Source organism: Microtus oregoni, unplaced genomic scaffold (genome assembly GCF_018167655.1).
Source record: "Microtus oregoni isolate MIOR12 unplaced genomic scaffold, Mior012 000001F_ref0000356, whole genome shotgun sequence".
Lineage (NCBI taxonomy): Eukaryota > Metazoa > Chordata > Mammalia > Rodentia > Cricetidae > Microtus > Microtus oregoni.
Window position 1 is genome coordinate 93,107,487 of NW_024543060.1, and position 23,416 is coordinate 93,130,902.

The 23,416-nt window shown below is 44.0% G+C and overlaps 2 protein-coding genes across 3 annotated transcripts; one reads left to right on the forward strand and one right to left on the reverse strand.

Annotated features, from left to right (window-relative positions):
• The first annotated feature begins 193 nt into the window (after positions 1-193).
• Tmem263 (transmembrane protein 263) lies at positions 194-17,692 on the forward strand. Of its 2 annotated transcripts, XR_005975655.1 has the most exons (4): positions 194-530; positions 6,837-6,903; positions 12,248-12,786; positions 17,446-17,692. XR_005975655.1 is itself a non-coding variant. In XM_041665147.1 (3 exons), exons 2-3 carry the CDS (start codon positions 6,843-6,845, stop codon positions 12,532-12,534), a joined length of 348 nt encoding a protein of 115 aa, XP_041521081.1. In that variant the 5' UTR covers positions 194-530; positions 6,837-6,842; the 3' UTR covers positions 12,535-15,614. The 2 variants fall into 2 exon arrangements, 1 of the variants encoding a protein (XP_041521081.1); XM_041665147.1 differs by lacking the exon at positions 17,446-17,692 and having other exon boundaries at positions 12,248-15,614.
• On the reverse strand, positions 17,172-18,534 carry Mterf2 (mitochondrial transcription termination factor 2). The gene has a single exon (XM_041665135.1). The coding sequence runs from the start codon at positions 18,532-18,534 to the stop codon at positions 17,341-17,343; it is 1,194 nt and encodes a 397-aa protein (XP_041521069.1). The 3' UTR covers positions 17,172-17,340.
• Between the last annotated feature and the right edge of the window lie 4,882 nt (positions 18,535-23,416).

Genomic DNA, 23,416 nt, shown 5'->3' on the forward strand with positions numbered 1-23,416 from the left:
CCCTCGCGCTCTCCCAGCGCTCGCCCAGGCGCCGCCGACCAGGGAGCGACTGGCTGGCGGCCGGCTCGCCCCTCGCCCGCTCTGATTGGCCATCCGGGGCGGAGGGGGCGGGGAAGACCCCGGATGAGGCGCGCGCAGGCGAGCCGGGCCGGGGGCGGGGGGCGGGGGGCGGAGAGGGGGTTGCGCGCGCCGAGCGACCGGTGGGCGCGGGAGGGAGCGGAGAAGGAGGGGAGGAGGGGGCAACGGGGGCGCGAGCGCGCGTGCGCGTAGGAATCCGAGGCGCGGGAGGAGGCGGGAGCTCGGGAGGCTGCGGAGGGGGCGGGTCTCGCGTCAGGCGCCACGTCCGCAGCCGGAGGCCGCCGCCGCCTCGGACCTAGTCTTCCGAGTCCTGAGCCCGAGGAGAGCGAGCGGAGGAGAGTGAGCATCTGGACCGCGCAGCCGACCCCGATCGCGTCGCCGCCTCTGCAGTCCCCGGTGCCGCCGCTCCTCCCCTCTGCCCGGTCGCTGCCCGCCCCGACCCCGACCCCGCGGTGAGTGAGTCGGTCCCGTGTCCTGGGGGGAGAGACGCGGGGCCTCCGGGGTCCTTTCCGTTAGCCCCTCTGCATCTCACCTGCGCGACCCGGGGGGGCCTGGCTACCCCACCCTGGCCTTTTGGGGGGCGATCGAGCGGGAAGGGGGAGGGGCGGGGCGGGGCGTCGTTGGATGGAGGTGGTGCGGCCGGGTCGCCCCCCGGTTGGGTCCGTGAGTTCGCGGACCAACGCGGTGTTGGGAGATCAGGGTGTTGGATGGCGGGGAGGGGGGTGGCTCGCTCCTGGAAGCCCGGGTCTGAGCTGTGATCAGGCTGGCGTGGAGGTGGAGGAGGTGGGGAAGGTGGGTGCATCAGAGGAGGAGCCCGGCTTCCGCGCCCCACTTCACTTCTGACCTGTTGATAAACCATCCGGGTGGGTTCTCAAGTCCGGGGCTGGGCTCCAAGCGGAGATTCCCGCTGCTCTTCCTAAATTTGGGAGCTCCACTCCCACGCCTCTTCTAAACCCGCAGGCGTGGGAAAGAAGGGGGCGGTGGTAGTGTCAAGGAACGACTGGGGAGTCCAGGAGCACCCCTCTCCGGGTAGTCACTACCGACCCCAGGCTTAATCCAAAACCAGAGACCGCCGTGCACACGCAGCTTGTGCACTGGCCCCGGAGCTCCTACTCCGGATCAGATTGGATGTCTCCCTTTAACACGTCTTACGTTGGAATTCTGCAGGAACTAGGGTGTGCTAGGTGGACAGCGGAGGAAGGAGGTGCCCAAGTCAGCACTAGCCTCTAGGGTCATTTTCTGCCTCTCCTGCCACGTCACTCCCTCTGCTGATAGAGAGAGAAAAAAGACTTGCTTGTGCCTAAAGGCTAAAGGTGGATCAATGAGGGGGAGAAAGGGCTTCTGGGAAGTTAGAAACACCTAGTTTAGGAAGCGAATTCTTATTTGATTGTGTCTTTGTGAACGCTGCTAATCCAAAAGGAAACATTGTGTTTATTTGTGTCCGCTGTTGGTTAGTGTTTAAAACTTCTGCTTGCCTTCAAGGGCTATCACGCCAACAGGTAAGTGTATCTCCACTCCTGCTTTAGCAACCGTTAATGAAGTCATAGAGATCTGCTTTCATTTTTCACTTTCAATTTTTTGGGCTTTGTTATACCGCTTATACCAGAAACCAAGTTCAATGAAAACATCCTTAGAAAAGCTTAAGTGAGGCAAGTATTTGATTTTTTTTTCTACCATTTCTTGGAAAATCTTAACTTTCCTGTTTCAATCCTTGAGTTTTTGCCCTTTTCCTACTTCCTGATGGTATTGCATCAGATTACATACAGGTAAGAGTAGGGTCTTTGTGTGTATGTTCATTCGTCGTCTCCACAAGATCTCGCACGAAGTGGGATGCCAGCATCTCTTGAGCCAGTGAAGTGTATTTTAGTGAGGACGACTGTTGTACTGGTTTTCTGGCTTGGCAGAATATTTTAATCCTATTCTATGTTTCATTTAAGGACAACACTTAAACTTTTCTGAGACTGTTATTTGTCATTTTGTATGTGATTTTTAAACTTTCATGGATAAATTTTTCTACTTTCTTCCTCGGTGCCTTCCTTCTAGTCTAGCTGCTGTTAGCAATGTTCAGGACTGTAAGCTACAGAAGATAAAGACTGGTCTAGACCTCACTATGCAGCTAGGCTGGTTTAGCTTAAGGCAGTCTTTCTGCGTTTCACAAGAGCTGAGATTATGGATGTGAGCCACCATGCCTAGCTTAGTCTCTTTCTTACATAGGAAGACTGTTACTTGGGTAACAAATGTCTTGAAGTGACTTTGAAGGTGAAGTGTTGCACTGTATTTTGTAGCGGAGTTTTATACTGTTAACTTATGTGACTTTAGAGGTTTATACCCAGAGGATTTTCAAAAAACCATTTTATATAAAATGTTGCTGAAACCCACAAACAGCATTTTTTCATGAGTGATTTTATTTTTCATAAAGCACACACACACACACACACACACAACAGAGGGAAAGGTTTCCAGCAGGTGTTTGGTTGTTTCTATTATTGGAATAAATTACTCTCTAGGGAATAGTGGTATTGATATTTACTCAATATATGTGCCAGCTGTTGTAGTATTTTGTACGATAAGAAATATCCCTTTCCCATTAAAGTCTCTCTTGCTGAATTTACTGTCATGTTATACAGTCCTGTAGTAAAGAAGTCTTCTATAGTTGATATTATAATGGTTTGTCCATGTCAGGACCAAAAGATAGAACTGATTATGTTTCTAAAATAAATCATTTTCTTTGATCTAAAGACTGCCCTCTTTAGAAAGCTTTTTTATAACTAGACACTTGTATGCTTTATTAACTTGTATGCATCATGAGCTCCTAAAATACAGATAATATATTTTGTTTCTTAAGGAATGATCAAAGTGGTAATTGTTTGGAAAGTGTGTTCCTACTGAAGTAAGTTCTGGGTTAGAGCAGTGCCTGTAGCCTGTATGTGTCTAAATGCATCACAGGATGCAATGCTTAGGGTTCAAGTGTATGTTACACCAATGACTCAAGGAGTTTACAACAGAACGGCTTGTACAGAAATTAGTAATTTGTGGAGGGACTGGAGAAATGGCTCAGTGGTTGAAAGAACTGGCTGCTTTTCCAGAGTACAGGGATTCAACTCCCAGCACCCACACGGGGGCTCACAATCAACTGTGATCCTGTTCAGGGGATCGGATGCGTTCTTCTGGTCGTAAGCTACATGGTGCACACACACACATACACACACACTTTGCACAAGGCCAAACACATAAAATAAGAAATTCTCACTAAAGGGTAACTTTTATATATTTATTTCTTTTTGAGATATGATCTTGTTTCCAGCTCTGGCTGGTATGGAGAACACCGAGGACAGGCTGGCCTCAAACTCATGGCAGTCCTCCTGCTTCAGCTCCAGGGTGTTGGAACTATAGGGCTGCTTGACACCTGGCTTCCTGCTTCAATCTTAGAACTTTAGGATTAATTTTTGTGTGTGTGTGTGTACATTGTAAAAACACCCAGGCCATTTGAAACTAATCTTTTATATTAATCTCTGTGATAATTAACACTTCCCTCTAGTATTCGATCCTGATAAATTGTTTTAATGTCTGCCTTATATTTTTAGAACTCTTATACATTCCTTTCTTGCCCTCTATGAAGCTACATTAACTGTTCACTGAGTACTGACTGTTTATTTGAAGGTTTGTTTTGCTAAATTCTCTTCTTCAGCTGGCTCTTAAATGCAAACAACCTAATGAAGGCTGTAAGTCCATTCTCACCACTCATTAGCATGATCACATCACACATCCTGTATAGATTAAGTTAGAACTTAGAGCCATGGTCTAAACCTCACTTTGTCTCAGACTGTCTCCACTTCTTAAGTACAATTGCCTAATGGATGTCTTCTGTATATTCCCTGAAGGTATCTCGTTCAACTTCCTGTGTATGTTTTGATACAAAGGCTTGTTCACAAACCCTTCATTTTTCGATGAAATGGTTTCTTTTCTAATATATCCTGTCTTTGTTATCATTTCTGCATACTTAATTGCCCATATTAGAAAGCGAACACCCTAGATCTTTCCCATAAGCTTGTATTAATATCCAAGTTGACTTTATACAAAAATTCAAGTATTTGACTTTATGAATCTGAAGATAGGCCAGGTGATGGTGGTGCATGCCTTTAATCCCAGCACTTGGGAGGCAAAAGGCAGGCAGATCTCTGTGAGTTCGAGGCCAGTCTGGTCTATAGTGTGTTCCAGGACAGCCTCCAAAGCTACCCAGAGAAACCCCATCTCGAAAAACAAAAAATCAGAGAGAGAAGAATCTGATGGTGAAATCGTAAACAAAACCCAAGCCAGGTGGTGGTGGTGCACGCCTTTAATCCCAGCAGAGGCAGGCAGATCTCTGGGAGTTCAAGGCCAGCCTGGTCTACAGAGCTAGTTCCAGGACAGGCTCCAAAACCACAGAGAAACTCTGTCTCGAAAAACTAAAAACAAACAAACAAACAAAAAAACCCAAAACCCAAACCCTTGTCCTCAGAGTGTACATTTTAACAGGAATACACACACTTAGATATTCTAATAAAAGCTATGCAGAAATCAGACGAAAGTGAAAACAATAGGCAGAGTGGGGGAGAGTGCTTGCCTAGAGAGCTTACAGGGAGGCATTTATACCAGGACCCCTTAGTCTCCTAACCCTGACAGGATTCGAGTTTTGATTTTTGTTTTCTTGATAGCCATTCTGACTGGGCTGAGAGGGGATCCAGTTTTGATTACATTTCCTTGATGGCTAAGGATGTTTTTAATGCGCACATTGGAAATTGGCTAGTTTACTTGCCTACTTACTGATTACATTGTTTGCTCTTTCAGTGTTTAATTTTATTTATATATCCTGGATATTAATCCTCTATTTGATGTCTAACTGGCAAAGATCTTCTGTAGGCTGTCTGTTCACTCTGCTGGTGTTTCCTCAGATGCGTTAAAGATTTTAGCTAGTGGCTTCTTCTTTTTTTTTTTTTAAGGGAGGTGGAGTTTGGTTTGGTTCAGGGGTTTGCAGGGTACATAGTCTTCCATGGCAGGGTTAGTGGTGACTTGTGGCAGAGACTCCTCACCTCGTAATGGACAAGGAGTCTTAGCTAGGTTTTAAAAGCACAGATCTGGCATTGTTACTCTGCACTAGTTCCTCACTGTCTGTCCACAGTAGGAAGGGGTGAGTTTACGTTTAATGACCATGTCTGTAGGCTATTGTAAAGCAGCTATGATCTATAGGTGGTGGTGTTATCTATTAGATGCAAGATCCATACAGATGAAGTATGAAAAATAATTTTAAAAAAAGTTCTGTAGTAGGAGGAAAGTGTAAAACCATTAGTAGTGATTTATGAGATAGGGACACTTTTGAAATGAATATAGTTGGAATCACATTCACATATATTTTTGAATTCCAGTTAAAATACGTAGGCTGAACCTGGGGGTGGTGGCATATTCCTGTGATCCCAGCCTTGTAAGACTGAGGCGGGATTAAGTTCCATATCAGCTTGGGCTGCACAGGAGACGCTACCTAAACAGAAAAAAAGAAGTAAGATGTATGTTTTCATGTCATTTCCAAATTACTATAGCTTCTATTGATCATGTTGGCCATCAGCCGGTTTATGGTGTGTTTCTATGTATAGGTATATAAATTTGTGCATTATTTAGTGGGATATAATGAATAGTTTATACAGAAGTTTGTCTCCTCTTGAAATTAAGGAAGAAATTGGCTAGAATATAGTAATTTTTTCCACAAAAGGAACATATATTTTCCAGGATTTTCTGTATGTTTTGCTGTACAGTCTGTTAAACAATATTCTCACTTTAGCATCAGAGCTGGGATATCTTAATTTCTATTTGAAATCTTAGTTGTTTTTCCTTTGCCATATATTTTATATCAGTTGGGATTCAAACTTAGGCTTTCTAATTATTGAACACTATGCTGAATAATTTGTTAGGTTCTTACCATGATTATAGATAGAAATGAAAATAAATGTAGCTTTCTAGTTTGAGGGGGTTTTCTAATTAAGTTAGTCAAGAGTTTCACCTTGGAGTAATGCACCAGATGATACGCTTTGTTCATCTTTGTACAAGATTTCATAGCTTCATTATTACTTTCTTTAATCCTATGAAATGATCCTCAATTCACAAGTCAGACAGACTAGGTGCTGCTGTATCTGAGTCAGGACTCTCACCAGAGAAACTAGAAGGTATTTATCAATCACAGAGCAACTAGAAGGTATTTATCAATCACAGAGCAAATAGAAGGTATTTATCAATCCTATGATCTGTGCTGTTGGGTTTTAGGCCACTGAAGTCTGTTTTAGGATTTAGGTTGTAAAGTCATAACAAGATAAAATATATGAAATCAAAGTTAGCTTTGAAAGTCTCTGTTTTTACAGTCTGCTCTACCACCACACCCAAGTTGACCGCGAGGCTGTAGACATAGGACGGATCTTATTTTTTCATCCTTTTTGTTATTGTCCAGCTCTCTTCACTAGCAATTTCAGGTGAAGTTCCACAGTAGAAACAACAAAGGAATACTTGCACTGTTGCTGCAGCTCTTTAGTGTTGATGCTAAAGTTTCTAGTGTCCATTGATGTAATTTCAAGTCCTTTGTAAACTCTGCAGTTTGAAGTAGGACATAGTAGGATGAGGTACTTTTGTGGTAGGTATTTAAAAATGTTCTCTGTTTAAGTAAAATTGCGTAAATTGATTCAATGCGGCATGTGAGAAGTGGCAATCTTTACACTGAAATATGTTTTGTTTTATAGGTGATCATGAATCAGGCAGATAAAAATCAAGAAATTCCATCTTACCTTAGTGATGAGCCACCCGAAGGTAAGCTTGTACCCGAGAGTAAGAATGGAAGGAATGTCCTGGTAAATTAATGCTGTAGTGAGGAGGCCACTGTTGGTTCCCAGCTGCTCAACCCCCAAATAACCACTCAGAAACTGTATTAATTAAATCACTGCTTTGCCTATTAGCTCTGACTTCTTATCAGCTAACTCTTACATCCTAATATAATCCATTTCTATTAGTCTGTGTATCACCACGAGGTCGTGGCCTACCAGCACAGTTTTAGGTTGTCTGTCTCTGCAGCAGCTCCATGGCTTCTCCCTGACTCTGCCTCCTTTCTCCCAGCATTCAGTTTAGTTCTCCCCATCTAGCTTTACTCTTTTGCCCTATCACAGGCCAAGACAGTTCTTTATTAACTAAATGGTATTCACAGCTTGCACAGAGTACCCACATCAAATTAAAGTTATGATTGTTTTTAAAAACTAAATATAAAGAATCATAACCTTTTTATCTGGTCAGTAACATGCTCCAAAATAATTGAAATAAATACTTTTAGCCTTTAATAGGAAAGCACAGCCCTTGGTGGATAGACACACTTTCCATTATTTAAGGTTTATTTTCTTGTTACAGTTTTATCTTAAGACCGTTTCACAAGCAAGAGCATCCATGTGTTTATTTACAAAGGTGTGCGAGGTACAGGATGCTCTGTTTATTTCTGATATCCTACATACAACTGCACCCAATTTGAGACTTGAGATTTTTGAAAATTCTTATCATTCTTTGTTATATTTGATACCTTTCTATGTTCTTACATGACCTTGGACTCTGCTAATTTGTCTTTCTAAATAATAACTATTTTAGCTTGAAAATTGTGACACAAATCACTCTTAGCACTTGCTTCTGAAAGCTTTGGAGACATTATCTCCTGTCCTTCGATATCCTGACTCCTACAGAAAATGCCTGAGGTCACCGCTCACTCATGTCTTTTGGTATAGACTTTCTAAGCTTAACATAAACCACAACCTCCTTGGGGCAGCATGTGACCCTGGGCTAAATGGCCTAACTCTAGGTAGTTCATTTTCTTCCCAGAGTGTTATGCACAAATCAAATTTCTGGGCCAATATTAAAACAAAACAAAACCTTCAAAATATAAAAATAACAGTAAAATTCTTATAGGTAAGCCTCAAAGAGGATGGATGTGCTTGTCTGCCTTGGTGACTGATTAATATAATTCCAGAATTGTGAGGTAGAAGCCAGAGGACATCAAGCTCAAGGCTTGGCTACATAGTGAGACCCTCCCCCCACACACACCTACAGAGGAACTATCTAATTGGTTTTAGTTTAATGAAAAAAAATCCTGAAAATTATTAGCTCAGTTTTGATTTTTTTAAAAGAACAATTTGTATAAGTTTAATATATACTCTGGGTATATGTAATTTACAAATATATATTTTTTGAATGTATGTTTCTATTTCTGTGTTTTGCTTTTTAAAAACTTGTTAACGGGCTGGAGAGATAGCTCAGTGGTTAAGAGCACTGTCTGCTCTTCCAGAGGTCCTGAGTTCAATTCCCAGCAACCACATGGTGGCTCCAAACCATCTGTAAAGAGATCTGGTGCCCTCTTCTGGCATGCGGGCATACATGGAGGCAGAAAGTTGTATACATAATAAATAAATCTTTAAAAAAAATAAATAAAAAATAAAAAAATAAAAACTTGTTAACCAGGTGTCATGGAACACGCCTTTAATTCCAGCACTTGGGAGGCAGAAGCAGGCAGATCTCTGACTTTAAGGCTAGCTTGCATAGTGATATTTCATTTGTATTTTAATAAATAAAGCTTGCCTGAAGGCCAGAGAGTAAAACAGCCACATTGGTCAGTCATACAGACCTGGCTCACACCTTTAATACCAGATCTAGAGAAGAATATAAAGCGGCATGAACCAGGAACTCACTCTTTCAGTTTGAGGATTTCATAGAGGTAAGAACTCTCTAGCGACTTGGCTGCTTTGCTTTTCTGATCTACAGGTTGAACCCCAATATCTGTCTCTGTGTTTTTATTTTTTGTGCTACATTTGGCATCCAGTATATAGCTCAAACCCACAACCCTGAGATTAAGAGTCTTATGCTCTACTGACTGAGTTAGCTGGGCTAACATAGACTAAGAATTACCGTTTCTTTAAATTGTAAGAGTTAATAATAGGCCTGAACTAATGGGGGCAAACAGGCCAAACAGTTTATAATTAATATAAGCCTCTGTGTGTTTCTTTGGGGCTGAATGACTGCGGGACTGGGTGGGACAGGAACTTCCATCTACAAACCTAATCTACAGAGTTCCACAATAGCCAGGCATACATAGTGAGACCTTGTCTCAAAAAAAAGAAAGAAAAAGAAAAAAGAAACAAAGCAGCTTTGTTCTTTTCTTTGGAGACAGGATTTTTCCTGACAAGTATGTTTCACTGTTCCCTTGTCCTCATCTCCAGGAAAAGATTGTGTATTGTAATAAAGTTAATCGTACAGTTTTGAGACAGGGTCATCCTGTGTAGCCTAGGCGAACCTTACACTGAGGCCCTTGTGCTTTCTCAGAGCGCTAATTACAGGCATGTCTGATGACACCAAGCTCCTTGCTTGCTTTATTTTTCAGGATTTAATAAAATTTTATAACTAATCTATTCAGGTTCTTACCTCTATCGTAAGTCATTTGAAATTTTAAAGTGTATCATGCTTAGTAGTTTTACTATTTGTATTTTAAAAACAAGTTTAGCAATGGCTGTACTTATCCTTGTGTAATATTTTGTTCATTTTTAAATACTCATCTTCCATATTTTACATCAGTATCATGGCATTTCAAGCTTATTTCCCTTTCCCCATTTCTTACCTCCCTTTTCCTCTCTCGTTTCTGTTTTTCCGGTCACATGAGTTCCTTAACCTTCATGTCCCCTTTCCTCGACATCTTTTTCTTTAACCCTCTTGATTTCCTTTTTAGATTTTTAGATTGTATCTGCATTTCCTCTCATTTGTATATACTGTAAGCTGGGATCCAAATATGAAAGAGAAATGGCAGTTACTTCTTTCTGAGTTTGAGTCATCTCACTTAACATAATACTTTCCAAATTTATTCATATCCCTGCACGTTTGTAATTTCATCTTTTTACAATTTAATATACGCACAACACTTTGAATATCATCTCTTGATGGGCATCCAGGCTGCTTCCATTTCTTTGCTGTTGTAGATAGAAAAGCAGTGAATATGGATGTGAGTAGCTGTGTTAGGGTGTGCTGCCTTTGAGTCTGTGTGCCCAGGATGGCCTGTTTTAGCTTCTTGAGGGACCACCATACTGATTTCCACTATGGCTGTACTGGTTGGCATTCCTTCAAGCAGTGAACAAAGGTTTCTCTCTCCTCACATCCACACTAGCATCAGCTATTAGTTTCTTATTTTTGTTTGCTTATTTCGAGACAGGGTCTCTCTTGTAGCCTTGGCTGGTGGTGAACTTGTATGCTGATGGGGGAAATCAGAACCAATTTTGTTTGCAAATGCCATAATGATACTTTGTGTGTCCATGTGAAAAATAAGTACTTAGAAAAATAAAAATACGCAGGTATATATCAGCCTGCTTCTGCCTTCTGAGTGTTGGGATTAAAGGCATACACCACTGCATCAGCCTGATTAGTGGGGATGGTAGCCATTCTGACTTGGGTGAAATGGTATCTCACAGCAATTTTAATTTGCATTTTCCAGAGGGCCAAGGATATAAAATACTTTATTGGCTCTTGCTTTTTATGTGTATGATCTTTGTACTTTAAGAAAACAAAATCTGGATATTAGTTGTCTGTCTGATGTTCTCCTGTTCTGGAGGCTGTTGCTTTTCTGAGTATTTCTTGTGCTGTACAATAACCCTTTTTTTTTTTTAATTTTTTTTTTTTTTTGGTTTTTCGAGACAGGGTTTCTCTGTGGTTTTGGAGCCTGTCCTGGAACTAGCTCTTGTAGACCAGGCTGGTCTCGAACTCACAGAGATCCGCCTGTCTCTGCCTCCCAAGTGCTGGGATTAAAGGCGTGCGCCACCACCGCCCTGCTAACCTTTTAATTTCATGTAGCCCCAACTGTTAATTCTGGCATTTATTTCCTGCCTGATGTACTAGTTAGAATAATCAGTAAGATTTTTCCAGTTAGAATGTAGAACAATAAAAAAAGTGTAAAGATGAATTTATGCTTTGTGTCTTAGAAAAGCTCAATTTTAGAACTTTCAAATAAGAGGTCTGTTACCTGAGTGATGGTGTTTGCGTATTTTATAAACCTCTGCTGTCTGGAGTGAGAGAAGACAGGCGCATCGGTGTAGCTGCTCCTGCACTCATTCCGCTGCATCATCGCGTTCCGGACCTCTGAGTTGTCATTGTGAGAAGGAAGTGAAAAGACAGTAATTCCCCCCGTAGTCCTTAGAGATCCCCAGAGCATCTCGAGAAACACATTTAATAAAGATGATTATTTTAGTAATTATTGATTGAATCCTGCATAAGAAATTAAGGGATACATATGTTTATAATTTTATTTTTTTATACTTCCAAAGGTAAAATCTAAGTAACTGAACTGAAGCAGGTTAGTCTCTACAGTATGTCTTGTTGTAGACAAGACTTAGCCCTGGCTGCACTTGCTGTGTGATACTGTTCCAAGGTAGACACAGAGACATCTGCTCACTCCAGATAGGGAGCCACCAATAGACCAAAGTCCGCCTCAGTGAACCAGTGAGTATAACTGGAGTTACGTATAGGAGTAGGAACTGTTCAAAGGCAGCTGCACCACCAAAGTCCACTCCAGTGTGGGTGACAGCTCACAGCAGCTGGAAACCTGGAGCACATCACACAGCCCAGAGGCAGCTCAGCAGGTTGGGGAATGCCCTGTCCAGTTTGCTCAGCTGGTCTGTGCGTCTCCAAGCCCTCTTTACAGTTTACATATGCTCAGGAAGGGAGGGGCCTAGTGAATCTGGTCAATTTCAGGAACTTCCAGAAGCTATTTTAATTTGTTTGCTTTTGAGCTTAAGGAGCTTCTATGTAGAATGGACTATTTCATCTCCTTTTTAATAAAATAATCTGTGTCTTAACCAGCTTCCTTCCAAAATAGAAGATTTTTCATCTTGAGGAAATTGCTACAGAACACTAAGTGTGCTGGTCCATGCCTGTAATCTCAGCATTTGTGAGGCAGAGGAAAGTGTGGGTTACATTAACAAGACTTTGCTTCAGAAGACTTAGCTCTGGGCCAAGGTATAATATAAAATTTGTGCAGCTATACTTAGGCAAGAGCTCCTTACTGCTCGCTTGGTAAAGGGGCTTGTCAGATGGAGCCCCTGGTTGTGAGGAAGGTGTTTGACTGTCGTCTGCTTTCTCTCTCCAGGGTCAATGAAGGATCACCCACAGCAGCAACCAGGCATGTTGTCTCGTGTGACTGGAGGGATCTTCAGTGTTACCAAGGGAGCTGTTGGCGCCACCATTGGTGGTGTGGCTTGGATTGGTGGAAAGAGTCTGGAGGTGACCAAAACAGCTGTTACAACTGTGCCTTCCATGGGAATAGGGTTGGTGAAAGGCGGCGTGTCCGCTGTGGCTGGAGGTGTGACGGCTATGGGTTCTGCTGTTGTAAACAAAGTGCCCTTATCAGGAAAGAAGAAAGACAAGTCTGATTAAGGGACAGGAACACGCGTGCACTTGTGCACTGGCACACGTGTGCCACAGACTAGGATGCCAGTGGCGTTGAACTACTCAACACAGACTACAGCCAAGCCCACTGCTAAACTGTTGTGCTCAAAGTATTGACGGCTGGCTTCTCTAAAACAAGACGAGACCAATACTCTCTCAGTGTGTGGAGGCTTTTCACACTTACGTCCAGCTTTTTATCTGGTAAAATGTTACACTTGCTCCGTTGTAACTGAAGATATGGTATGTTTAAATATTTGCTCTGAGTCTTTCAGTTTGACTAAACATGTGAAAGTTCACCCTAGTAGATGACTGCAGTCCCACGTGTGCAGTGTGCCAGGTCACTCATGTGCCCCTTAGAAGGGACTCTTGAACCACATAAACTGTACCTTTGATGTGCCTAATAGTTTCAGATGTCTTAGTTTTTTATAACAATAGTGGTTTAGGCCAAGAGGCGTTCTTATTTAAGCTGGCAGAAAAGTCGCAGGAATTCAGAAGTTTAGAAGATAAATGGTTTTATGATACTGTTAATTGTTTTTTGTTAGATATACCTTTTGTTTAATCATTGATGCCTTACAAAAGAAAACATCTTTTCTAATACCGTAAATATGCGCAGTTCTTATAATTATCAGTGAATTCCTTTAAAGGTTGTAAAACTAGTTTTCCCTCTTAAGAATCTCAGGAGTATTGGGTGAAGGCGTTTCCTGTGTCGGTGAGTGAGACAGTGCTTGTTTGCTGTCAGGAGTTAACATCAGACATAGGCTTCAGCTGGGCTCATGGTCCCATCGTCAATACGCCCCACAGTGCCTAGGGAATATTTCTTAGCTGATCAGAAGCTGTGTGGGAAGAGTTTTATATTAAGTAGGAACAAGTATTAGTTTTTAAGTTCTTAATTATCTGAAGCATCTACGATAATCCTCCATGCATCTCTGTCTTCAGGATGTCTTAAATTATCAGTAGCAACTCCTTTAAAAATACAATAGAAGCAACCACACATATATGAGGATTGACTCTTCAAATGAGTGAGATGGGCTGCACACAGTGCTCTCAGTGACTTCTATAGGTTGTTTGTTCATCTGTCTTCTGAGATAGTAGCTCCTGCAGCCTAGGCTGGTCAGGAACTGGATACACAGCGGAGGGAAACCTGGAGCTCCTCCATCCTCTTGCCTTCACTTCCCAAGTGCTGGGTCTATGTGATGCTGGGGATGGAGCCCAGGGCTGCATGCGTGGTAGGCCAGGACTGCACCAGCTGAGCAGCACTTGCAGCAGAATTCACTCGTGCTTTAACGCATGTTCTTCTGCAGCCCTTTAAAGCGGATGTAGACAGTTTTCAAGCCAGTGTCAGGTAGGGAGTTGACTTTCTTTGGCATGGTGGTGAGTGTGTTGTGTCTGAATGTTCATCATAGCTCATTTACTCTCACAGAACCGAACTCAAAAGTCCATTTGTTTTGTTTTAGTGTTCAGTTTCATGAAAACTTTAGTAAGTGAAATATGTATTTGGGATTTATCTTATAAGCTAAGCCTGGGGAAAACCCTTAATTTTCTTTATACCTAAAACTAGAAATCTGTCTCCATTTTGTCCTTTCTAATTCCCTGGAGAGGAGAGTGGTGCCTTGGCATAAATAAGTCAAAGTGTAGTGTCTGAGAACGTGAGAAGACCACCCTCACACGCAGGCTTCAGTGTTTGTAACTTGTGCGTCGACAACTGGATAAAAGTAGAAAATTTAAAAGCATTCATAAATAACAGCAGGAATTTCAAGCAAATCTATAAATGTTCTTGGACCTTTATGCTTACACAGAACTGAAAATCACTAAGGAATTAAATTCAGAAGGATTAAATGGCCATTTATCTCATGCAATATAATGGAGGAGGCATTTGTTGGTACATCTGGTGAAATGTCTTAACAAATGATATTTTTTTAATTCCAAAATTAATAGACCCATTCTCAGTGATGTAAATACTGGTGTTGGAGAACTCGATTCCTGCCATTTAGGAATTACTGCTGGTTTGTGTTTCTAACTTCAAGACTGGTTTATGTGAGCTTGCATATTTATTTTCAACTTTGCTTGTCTTTAAAATCACTTAAGGAAGATGGCTGTGATTAATCTCTGCTACAGAAAAGCCACCCGGTAAATTTTCCCCATTCTCCTAAATGCTAAAGTGCAATGTTGCTCAGAGGGGCTTTTACAGCAGTAGCAGAACTGCGCAGATGTGCAGTTATATCGTTCCGTTGAGATGAGCTTACATTTGATGGTGTGTACAGCTGTACATGTCTCTCCCGGTTTATTTACATAGACGAGCAGTGTGATCTGTTAAACAGGACTAGCTCACTTCCGAAACTATGGTTGTTGTATGCATCTGGAAGCATCTGGTATTTAGCTCCTTTTTTTTTTTTAGTGGGTTTTGGCACAGTGGAGATAAATTTGTGTGATCCACTTGAATAAATGACCTAATGTTGACATATGAATACTGTATTTAGTGACATGTCACATGAAAGTAGCTGACTGAATAATGCGGGTTGTTCCTTTTTGTATTAAAGGGATGGGGAAGGACACATGAATCTGATAATAAAGGACTATGATCTGCAAAGATGGAATGTTTCATAAAGATCTACAGGAATAAAGGCAATTCTTAAACAGGATCTTAAAACTTTCGGTTACATAGCAGTTCAGGAAGTGCTGTAGTCAGGTTTTTGGTGGTAGCTGACAGACGTGATAATCTGGAAATAGACAGAACAGTAAATACAAACACAATTGTAGAACTAAGACTGAGAGATGTCCAGGTTTTGTCAGTCTCCAGGGTGGGCCAAGTGTGAACGCTGAGTTACACCTGGGGAGCACGTCTAGTGTATATTGTAGGGGTCCCATGCCCACTTCTCCAGGGCTGGCGTTATAAGTGTTACCATAATTGGCATTTTTCATGTGAGTTCTAGGAATCAAACCTAACTTAGATTCTCATGTCCCAAACGCTCTGCTAACTGACGTGTGTCCTGAACCCTCCTCTCCCTCACACCAGTCCACCCCACCATCCCACTCCACACAGCCCACTCCACACAGCCCACCCCACACAGCCCACCCCACATAGCCCACTCCATTCCACACAGCCCACCCCACACAGTCCACCCCACACAGCCCACTCTACTCCACACAGCCCACCCCACGCAGCCCACCCCACCATCCCACTCCACACAGCCCACCCCACGCAGCCCACTCTACCCCACACAGCCCACCCCACCATCCCACACCACATAGCCCACCCCACGCAGCCCACTCTACCCCACACAGCCCACCCCACCATCCCACCCCACATAGCCCACTCCATTCCACGCAGCCCACTCCACGCAGCCCACCCCACACAGCCCACTCTACTCCACACAGCCCACCCCACGCAGCTGCCTCACTTACCTACTCCTCCAGTCACCCAGTGACTGCCCCCCTCCGGATTGATTACTCACTGCTCTGCTATTGTGGGGATCTCATCTACAGTGTAGCTTCAGATGCTACAGTAATGCAGACGGTGCTACTGTTTATCTCCTCTGCTGGCTCCTCGCTGCTCCACACTTGGTCATTTGCCTGTTACCAACCACCTCACGGTTGACAGGTAACTGTAGAAGGCCACAGAGCCTGTAATGTATTCCAGACCTGCTCTGAAAGAGCGATGAGTGCATGCGTTACTGCTCACGGCCAGGATGGAGCTCTGGAGGTCCCCACCACACTTGTGATTGAATCTGAGGTGAAGTGTGCACTCTGCCACTAAGCTGCCTCTGGCGTTAACATTTTTCTTGACAGTCCTGAGCGCTTTGGGTAATGCCTTACACTAAGCCCACTGTAAACAGTGAGTATTCTTAACTTCCTGAGCACTTGTGGCTACTCAGTATCCCAGCTAAGAAGCTGAGCAGATTTGGATAGTGTGAGATACTTGCATTTGCTAAGAGAATAAAAAAGGGTACTGGCTGCATTCTTAGTATGTTTCAGAAGCTGTGCACACTCCATAGTCAGCTGGCCATGTGTTATCGCCAGTGAGTATTACAGTTGTTACGAGTGGTACAGCTGAAAGCGAGCCAGTCTTTATCTGGGTCATGTTTATCTTGGGACAGGATTTAGAAACGAAGTGGAACACTACAGCTGGAAGTGGTACCACATGAGGTAGATTTTCATGCTTTCTAGGAAGCTGCATTCATTTCAGATGCGAATGAAGTTTGAAATGACCGTTTCCACACCCCTCCCCACAGTCTGATTGCATTCCTTCCTGATTGCATTACTGTGCAGGGAAAGGTGGCCATCTTCCCTATTCCTGAGGCTGGACAGAATTCAGATCTTAATACATCTGGACTCTTTGTTAGGTTCCTAACGGATGTGTGTGTTCGTAGAAGTAGGTGCTTGACTACATCCCTTTGGATGAGCAACACTTGTAGAGACACTCCTTCACACACAGGTGAGGCTGGTTCTCTCTGAAGGCCTGTGACGTTGGCCTGCTGGTGCCTCAGGGCTGGCAGTGAGGAATTCCACTTTGCCAGCAGCTCTGGGACCAACAGTGTGCATGGACTCCCAACAAGAGTGTGTCCTCGTCAGTTCCTTCCAAACAGTCCATATGAACTATCAAGCTATGTGATGCTTTGGAGAAATAGGTCAAGTCAATGATTTTATTCAAACACAATTTATATTTATTTTATATTTTAAAGCGCAGCAATTGAGTCAGAGGCCATCAGTTGTGAGGTAATTCGAACACAACTCAAATCTCAGTAGGTCCTGAGACTCCCTAGTACTCACAAGCTGAATCGCTTGTTTGTGAATCGGTCACTGGTCCACATCTAATGGTGCCACAGGGTTAAATAGCGGCCTTCCTTGCTTGGCTTGCATTTTGCTAAAGTTAGCCTCAAACTCCTTTTTTGTTCCGTTTAGACTTGCTAGATGGCCATCCTTTATTCTGTAGCCCAAGGAGTTCAGCTTTCTTATCCTGTATTGGACTATCTGTGGCGTTAACTCAAGGACCATTGGGGACTCTCTTATCTGAGCCATGGAGATGCCTTCCTTCAGAAGGGCCTGGATCCTCTCTTCTAGAACTGGGGCAGGGTAACACAGCAGCACAGGACAGTCCACAACTAACTGCCGCAGCTCACGGTCTGTGCATTCAAAAGTCGTCTTAGCGAAGGAAATACTGTTGTGGATGCTTCCTGGCTGCAGTTGAAAAAGAAACCCTTTCAGTCTGGACAGCAGCTGAAGAACTTGAGAGTCTGTGAAACCTTGCCCTTGAAGAAATTTTAGTATTTGGTCTACAGCCATGGGAGAACTCAACACAATGAATGGATTTTGGCTTAGTAACTTCAGCAGCCACACTTTGGCGTTGGCCAGAGAGCCGCCCAAGTTTAGGTAGCTCTCCTGGAGAGCCCCTATCATCCGCCTGTTGTTCACTACAGGATTATGGAAGATGCTAGAGGCAGTCGTCAGAAACCTGCTAATCACCACATTCTTGAGCCCCAGCTCTTGAAAGAACTGAACATTGAGCTTCTGGTTCTCCTGGTCCTTAACAGTAAAGAAAGGCTCTGGGAACTGCTCTATTAACCGGATTAGCTCTGCTTCGCTTTTGCAGACCATCTGCCAGAGTTCCCTTTTGGCCTTAACCGCAGCAGGGCTGCAGACGATCGCTTCTGGACAGCGTTCCAAGATACTGGCTACCACAGTCTTGCTGGCACCTAGTTCTTTCAGAATGTCTGCAATCTCTTCAACGTGGGTGTCATCCTCTAGAAGCACCCATGGTTTCAGTCTGCGGATCTTCCTGATGTCCATGGAGAACGCGTGGAGCCCAGCCACTGTTCTCGTGTTCTCTTGGTTTGACCGGCTGTCCGTTTCATAGGTGACACACGCCAAAGGTCTGATTTTGAGAGCTGGTGGCGGTGTTCTGTAAAGACGCAGCCTGCAGAGCTGGGGTCCCGTCAGCACCTTCCACGACATCCTCCACAACATGCTGTAAGCCCTGGCTCGTTCCCGCATCCTAAACTGAGAATGTCCACATTGAGCCTGCAAGGAAGATGAAGGCTTTAAAGGAGCACTGACTTTTGGGACAGATACTCAGAAACCTGCGTTCCGAGCAGTAACTGGAAATGAAAGATTTAAGATAGCAGGGGAAACCACCCCATTCCAAGCCATCTCCTAATTGAAGGCATCCTGCCCTCTATGAATAAACATCGTCTGCCTGAGCCCTGCATCCATCCATTTACAGGTCGGAAGGCATGGGGTTCAAGGGCCTCAACTGATCAGACACAAATCCCCTTCCTACTACAGTTATATTTCTTTTTAGGTGGCAGATTACTGTAGTGGCATTTCCATTGTATTTTAATAAAGCTCACCTGGGGATTGGGAAAGTAAAACAGCCCCTGGTCAGCCTTGCAGACCAGGCAGTGGTGACACACTAGTTGCCATGGAAACCGGGCAGCGCATGCCTTTAACCCCAGGCCTAGAGAGGATTACAAAACAGGAGGACACAGTTCTCAGATACAGTCTCCTGCTGAGATTCCTGGAGGCAGGATCGCCATTTCAGACTGAGGTCGTGGTAAGAGCCAGTGGCTGACGTTTTGCTTTGCGGATCTTCAGGTTGAACCCCAATTTCTCTCTTTGAGTTTTTATTAATTGTGCATCATATTACACAGGTAATTGTCTTTTCATGTTGATGTTTAGCTCGGGTAGACACTTAGGAAGGGAAGATGTCATCTTTTATTGTATTTTAAAGTATTTTTTGCTGATGAGCTGACCTTGTTTTATTTGAAATGAGTTCATAAATGCATATTTGTTTTTATTAGAACTATGTAAATGCAACTTTTTTAAAAAAATAAATTCAGGATTAAAGTCGATCTTAGCCAAGCTAAGCGAGATGTGCTCTGTGACAGCCTTAGAGAGACCCCTGGAAATCAGGTCAGAGTGTGACGGTGACCCTTTCACCTTGTGCTACACCAGCCATGCTGAACTTGGCTCTAACTGACTGAGTAAGGCTGGATGAGTTAGCTGAATCCAGCTGAACACAGTGGTGATCTGAGCAGGACCTCACATCTACCCAAGTAGCCCTTGCCTTCTTCACCTATTAGAAGATGCTACACCGTCTGAAGCACTGCTGCCCCTGCCCACTTCCATCCTGGAGTCCTAGCTGGGCCCTTGTGATAAAGGGACATAAAAGGTCAACAGGAGAGCATGTCAGTTTATTTCCTACGAGTTGGACATGTCTTGGACGCCCATATAAAGACAGGACCCAGAGCAGGACAGGCTACATGGAAGGGGAAGGACACAGCGAGACGTGAGGAGCTTCAGAGCTGAGGTATTCTGTAAGACTTGGTCTAAGAAGGGTTACTCCTCAGTACAGCAGGCTCTTGGGGAGTCAGCCCCGCCACAGAGGCCTTGTGTTTACAGACTTGGAAGGGTAAGTCCAAAGAAGGCCATTTCCAGTCCTCGCTACCACCAGTGTTCCTGCCACGCAGGCTGCGGACTGCAGACCTGTCCTAGCCAAATGCTTACTCTGCGGAATGTTGGTTTGTAGTGGGGGCTCACACGTAGATGGCTTGTTTTACTCACAGTTTAGCTTGCTTCACATTGTTCCCAATGCCACAAGGCAAGATAAAATTATTATCTTTAAGATAGTTTCTGTGAGAGCTGTCAGTTTTAGCGGGAAAGAGCTGGTGAGTATGCTGGAGCCCAGGCAGATGGAGCCCAGGCGGATGTGGGTTCTCACCATTGCTACTCTGCAGGTTCTGGCCTCTTGTCCGGACCTCATGCTGGGCTGGGACCAAGGCTCTGTGGCTGAACTGCCTGTGCCAGCCCTGGATTGAACTTACGGAGTGATCATGAAGTTTGTTAGCTTCAGACTAAACAGTAATTCAAAAAATACCTCATGGGAAACGTGCTGGTGAGCATTAGAAACAGGACAGCCACCCACACCTTACAGGGCACTGTCGGAGTGAAACACGTTTCAAGTCCTCTGAGTAAGTATCTAATAAGTGGTAGTTATCACTGGGAACTACGGGAAGCCAAAGTCTTGTAGTGATACAACTTTAAACTGAATTTCGAGGTGAATTTGGGAGGGGGTGGGTCTGGAACATGAATTAGGGTAAGGAGTCGGGTGAATATGACCAAAATACACTGTATGCCTGTATAAAATTCTCAAAGAATAAAACTATAAAAAAGCTTTGAAAGATTGCTTGTCTTCTCATTGTGAGACACATAACATATGGCATCTGTGAGGAGCAGGCTCTTCTCGGACAGAGCCTGCAGGCACTTTGGTTTCAGCCCCTCCAGCCTCCAGAACTGAGGAATAATAAGCCGCTCTCATGAGTGGCCCGTCTAAGCTGCTCTCCTGTAAGAGCCCACATGCATTAAAGCAAAATACTTTCTTCTGCTAAACAAACCCCAATCCCAAGTTTAAGACAGAAAATCAGTTTACAAAGGGTAAATGAAATGTTTAAGTATGTCAGCTTTCCAAAATAACTCCATAAAACTAATACACCCTCTGCAGAGCTGCTGAATTGTGAGGAACAGACGCAGGTAAAAAACCTACAACCCTGCCATTTATAGATAACTTAATGCTTCGTTATTTTTGAGGTGGGGTCTTGCTATATGGCTCTGGATGTGTAACCCAGGCTAGCCTCAAACTATGGCATTCACGCCTCAGCCTCTTGAGTTGGAATTGCAGGCATGTGCTTGATGGCAGCCGCTCATAGCTTACTGTTTTCTTCTGCTTCTCACTGCCTTGTCACAAGCTTTGAATTACATCCGAATTCTGTCTACAACTCTGACAAAGTCCCAGAGAGCCAAGGGTCCCATGAGTGTCGGGGCAGATACTGTGTAGCTCGGATACCGGATAAAATAGCTAGCTTGGTGTGAGGGGTCTCATCCTGCAAAACGAAAGAACACTGCAGCCCCATTTCCATGTCAAGCCACTCCCACCGACCGAGGCACCCATCAAATGAGGAAAGGGAAAGGGAGGCTGTACCCCAGTTTCTGCTCACTGAAAGGTGAGGCTGGAGGTAGTCATCAGGACAGTCAGGCTGCCTCTTGCCCTTTTGCTGGGCAAACACGGTTCACAGCAAAAACAAAAACCTGAGTAATAAACACAACTCGTAAAGCCGCTGTGGCACTAAAACGGCAGACAAGCATTGAGAATGAATGGAGCTCGGCACAGGTGTGCCGACTACAGCTCACTCCTATTGCCGGGCAGCCACCTGCATTTCCCGTTTGCCCCTTAAAGTGGGTTTCTAGAATCCTAGGGAGGAGCGGAAAGCTGCACACGAGGTTGCTAAGGTTGGATGGCATCCTAAGGAACACAAGCATATAAGCAATTCCTGGCTCTGAAATGTGGACCATAACTCACCAGTGAAGTGTTTGGTCACAAGGCTGACCTTTGGCTAATATGCTACTTTTGGCCTGATTTTCTCTGTGCCTTTTTGTCCTTCGTACATCATAAAAATTAACATGCAAAAACTCTCCATAAGGGGAACAGCATCTTTTTTCTAGAATTGCATTCTCTGATTCATTGTCAGTTGCTGCTGTCTTTTAGCATTTCAAAGTAACGACCTTTTGGAGAGAGAGATTGACAGACAGACAGAGACAGAGGCTCCCACACGCTGGTGTTACAGGCACGAGTTAGAGCTCTCACTTTTAACAAGTTGTGGTAAGATGCTAATAAAGGCATGGCAGTATTTCAGTGGGTAGGGTCCTTTGACAATGCTGTACAACTATAAACCTCTGTATCTAGGACTTTTCTTGTCAAACACAAGTGCTGTACCCATGAAACAATAACCCTCCATCCCTGACCTCACATCTGGAAATCTCTACGCCGCCTCCTTTCACCCCCATTCCTGTTCCAGTTGGTTAATAAATGAAGTCATATCACACATCTTTTTAAATGTCTGGCTTACTTCATTCATTTAGTATCATGTTTTCAAAGTCCGTTCATGTTGCACCAAGTGTCAAAACAAGGCAGATTCTTTGTGTGACTGTGTGTGTGTGTGAGAGAGTGAGCACCCACACAGAGGTCAGAGGACAACCTTCAGTGTTTCCACCTCGTTTGGAGCAAGGTCTTCCCATAATTTACGATGCCTCCTTCAGCATCCATCCGCCTGAGCCTTGTTAGCAGGCCTTCCCCACCCTAACTTGGCCAGGCTGCTCCGCCCCTGCCCATGCTGCACACTCGTCTTCTGTCAGACCATCTTAATCGATGGTAACACCCTTTTCTGCACTGTCCACCGACAACCTGAATCCTCTCAGATCTGTAGCCTGCTGCTGCCCTGCCCAGCCCTCCCTTCCCTCTCTGCCTTGTTCCTGCCTCACCGAGTACACCAGACCTCCCCTTAAACTTTTTGGTTTTCTAGGACATATAAATGCTATGTTTACAACACTCTACACTCTGTTGACCGTGTGTAGCATTATGTATACAAAATACCTTAATTTTAAAAAACACTCCATTGCTTAAAATGCTAATGACCATCTGAGCCTTTATTGGTTGCAGTCTTGGTGGCAGATGGCTTTGCCGTCCCTGAAACTGATGACTGTGGAGTGATTAACGCTGAATGCTGGAGGCTGGGATGACTTGAAAATGCTTTCTGTTATTATTATTGAATGTGTGTGAAGGCACCTGATGTGGTCCGAGGACAACTCAGTGGGGTTGGTTCTCTGTTTCCACTTTTATATGTTCTGGGATTATCTCAGGCTGTTAGGTTGACTCACAAGTCCCTTGATTTGCTTAAGCATCCTGCCAGCCCCTGCCAAGTTCTCAGAATAAGGCAATGCAGTCCGCTGCTTCAATTGACCTTTTCCCAAAAGACTTCTTTGTAGCATTCAGTGCTGTTTGATAGTATTTTCCTCAAGTAGAAGTGCTTCAAATCCAGAGCCA

Coding starts and splice junctions, on each gene's coding strand:
- Tmem263 (XM_041665147.1), top strand. CDS start 6,843: ATGAATCAGGCAGATAAAAATCAAGAAATTCCATCTTACCTTAGTGAT. Junction 6,904..12,247: donor TAGTGATGAGCCACCCGAAG/GTAAGCTTGTAC, acceptor TTCTCTCTCCAG/GGTCAATGAAGGATCACCCA.
- Mterf2 (XM_041665135.1), bottom strand. CDS start 18,534: ATGCGGGAACGAGCCAGGGCTTACAGCATGTTGTGGAGGATGTCGTGG.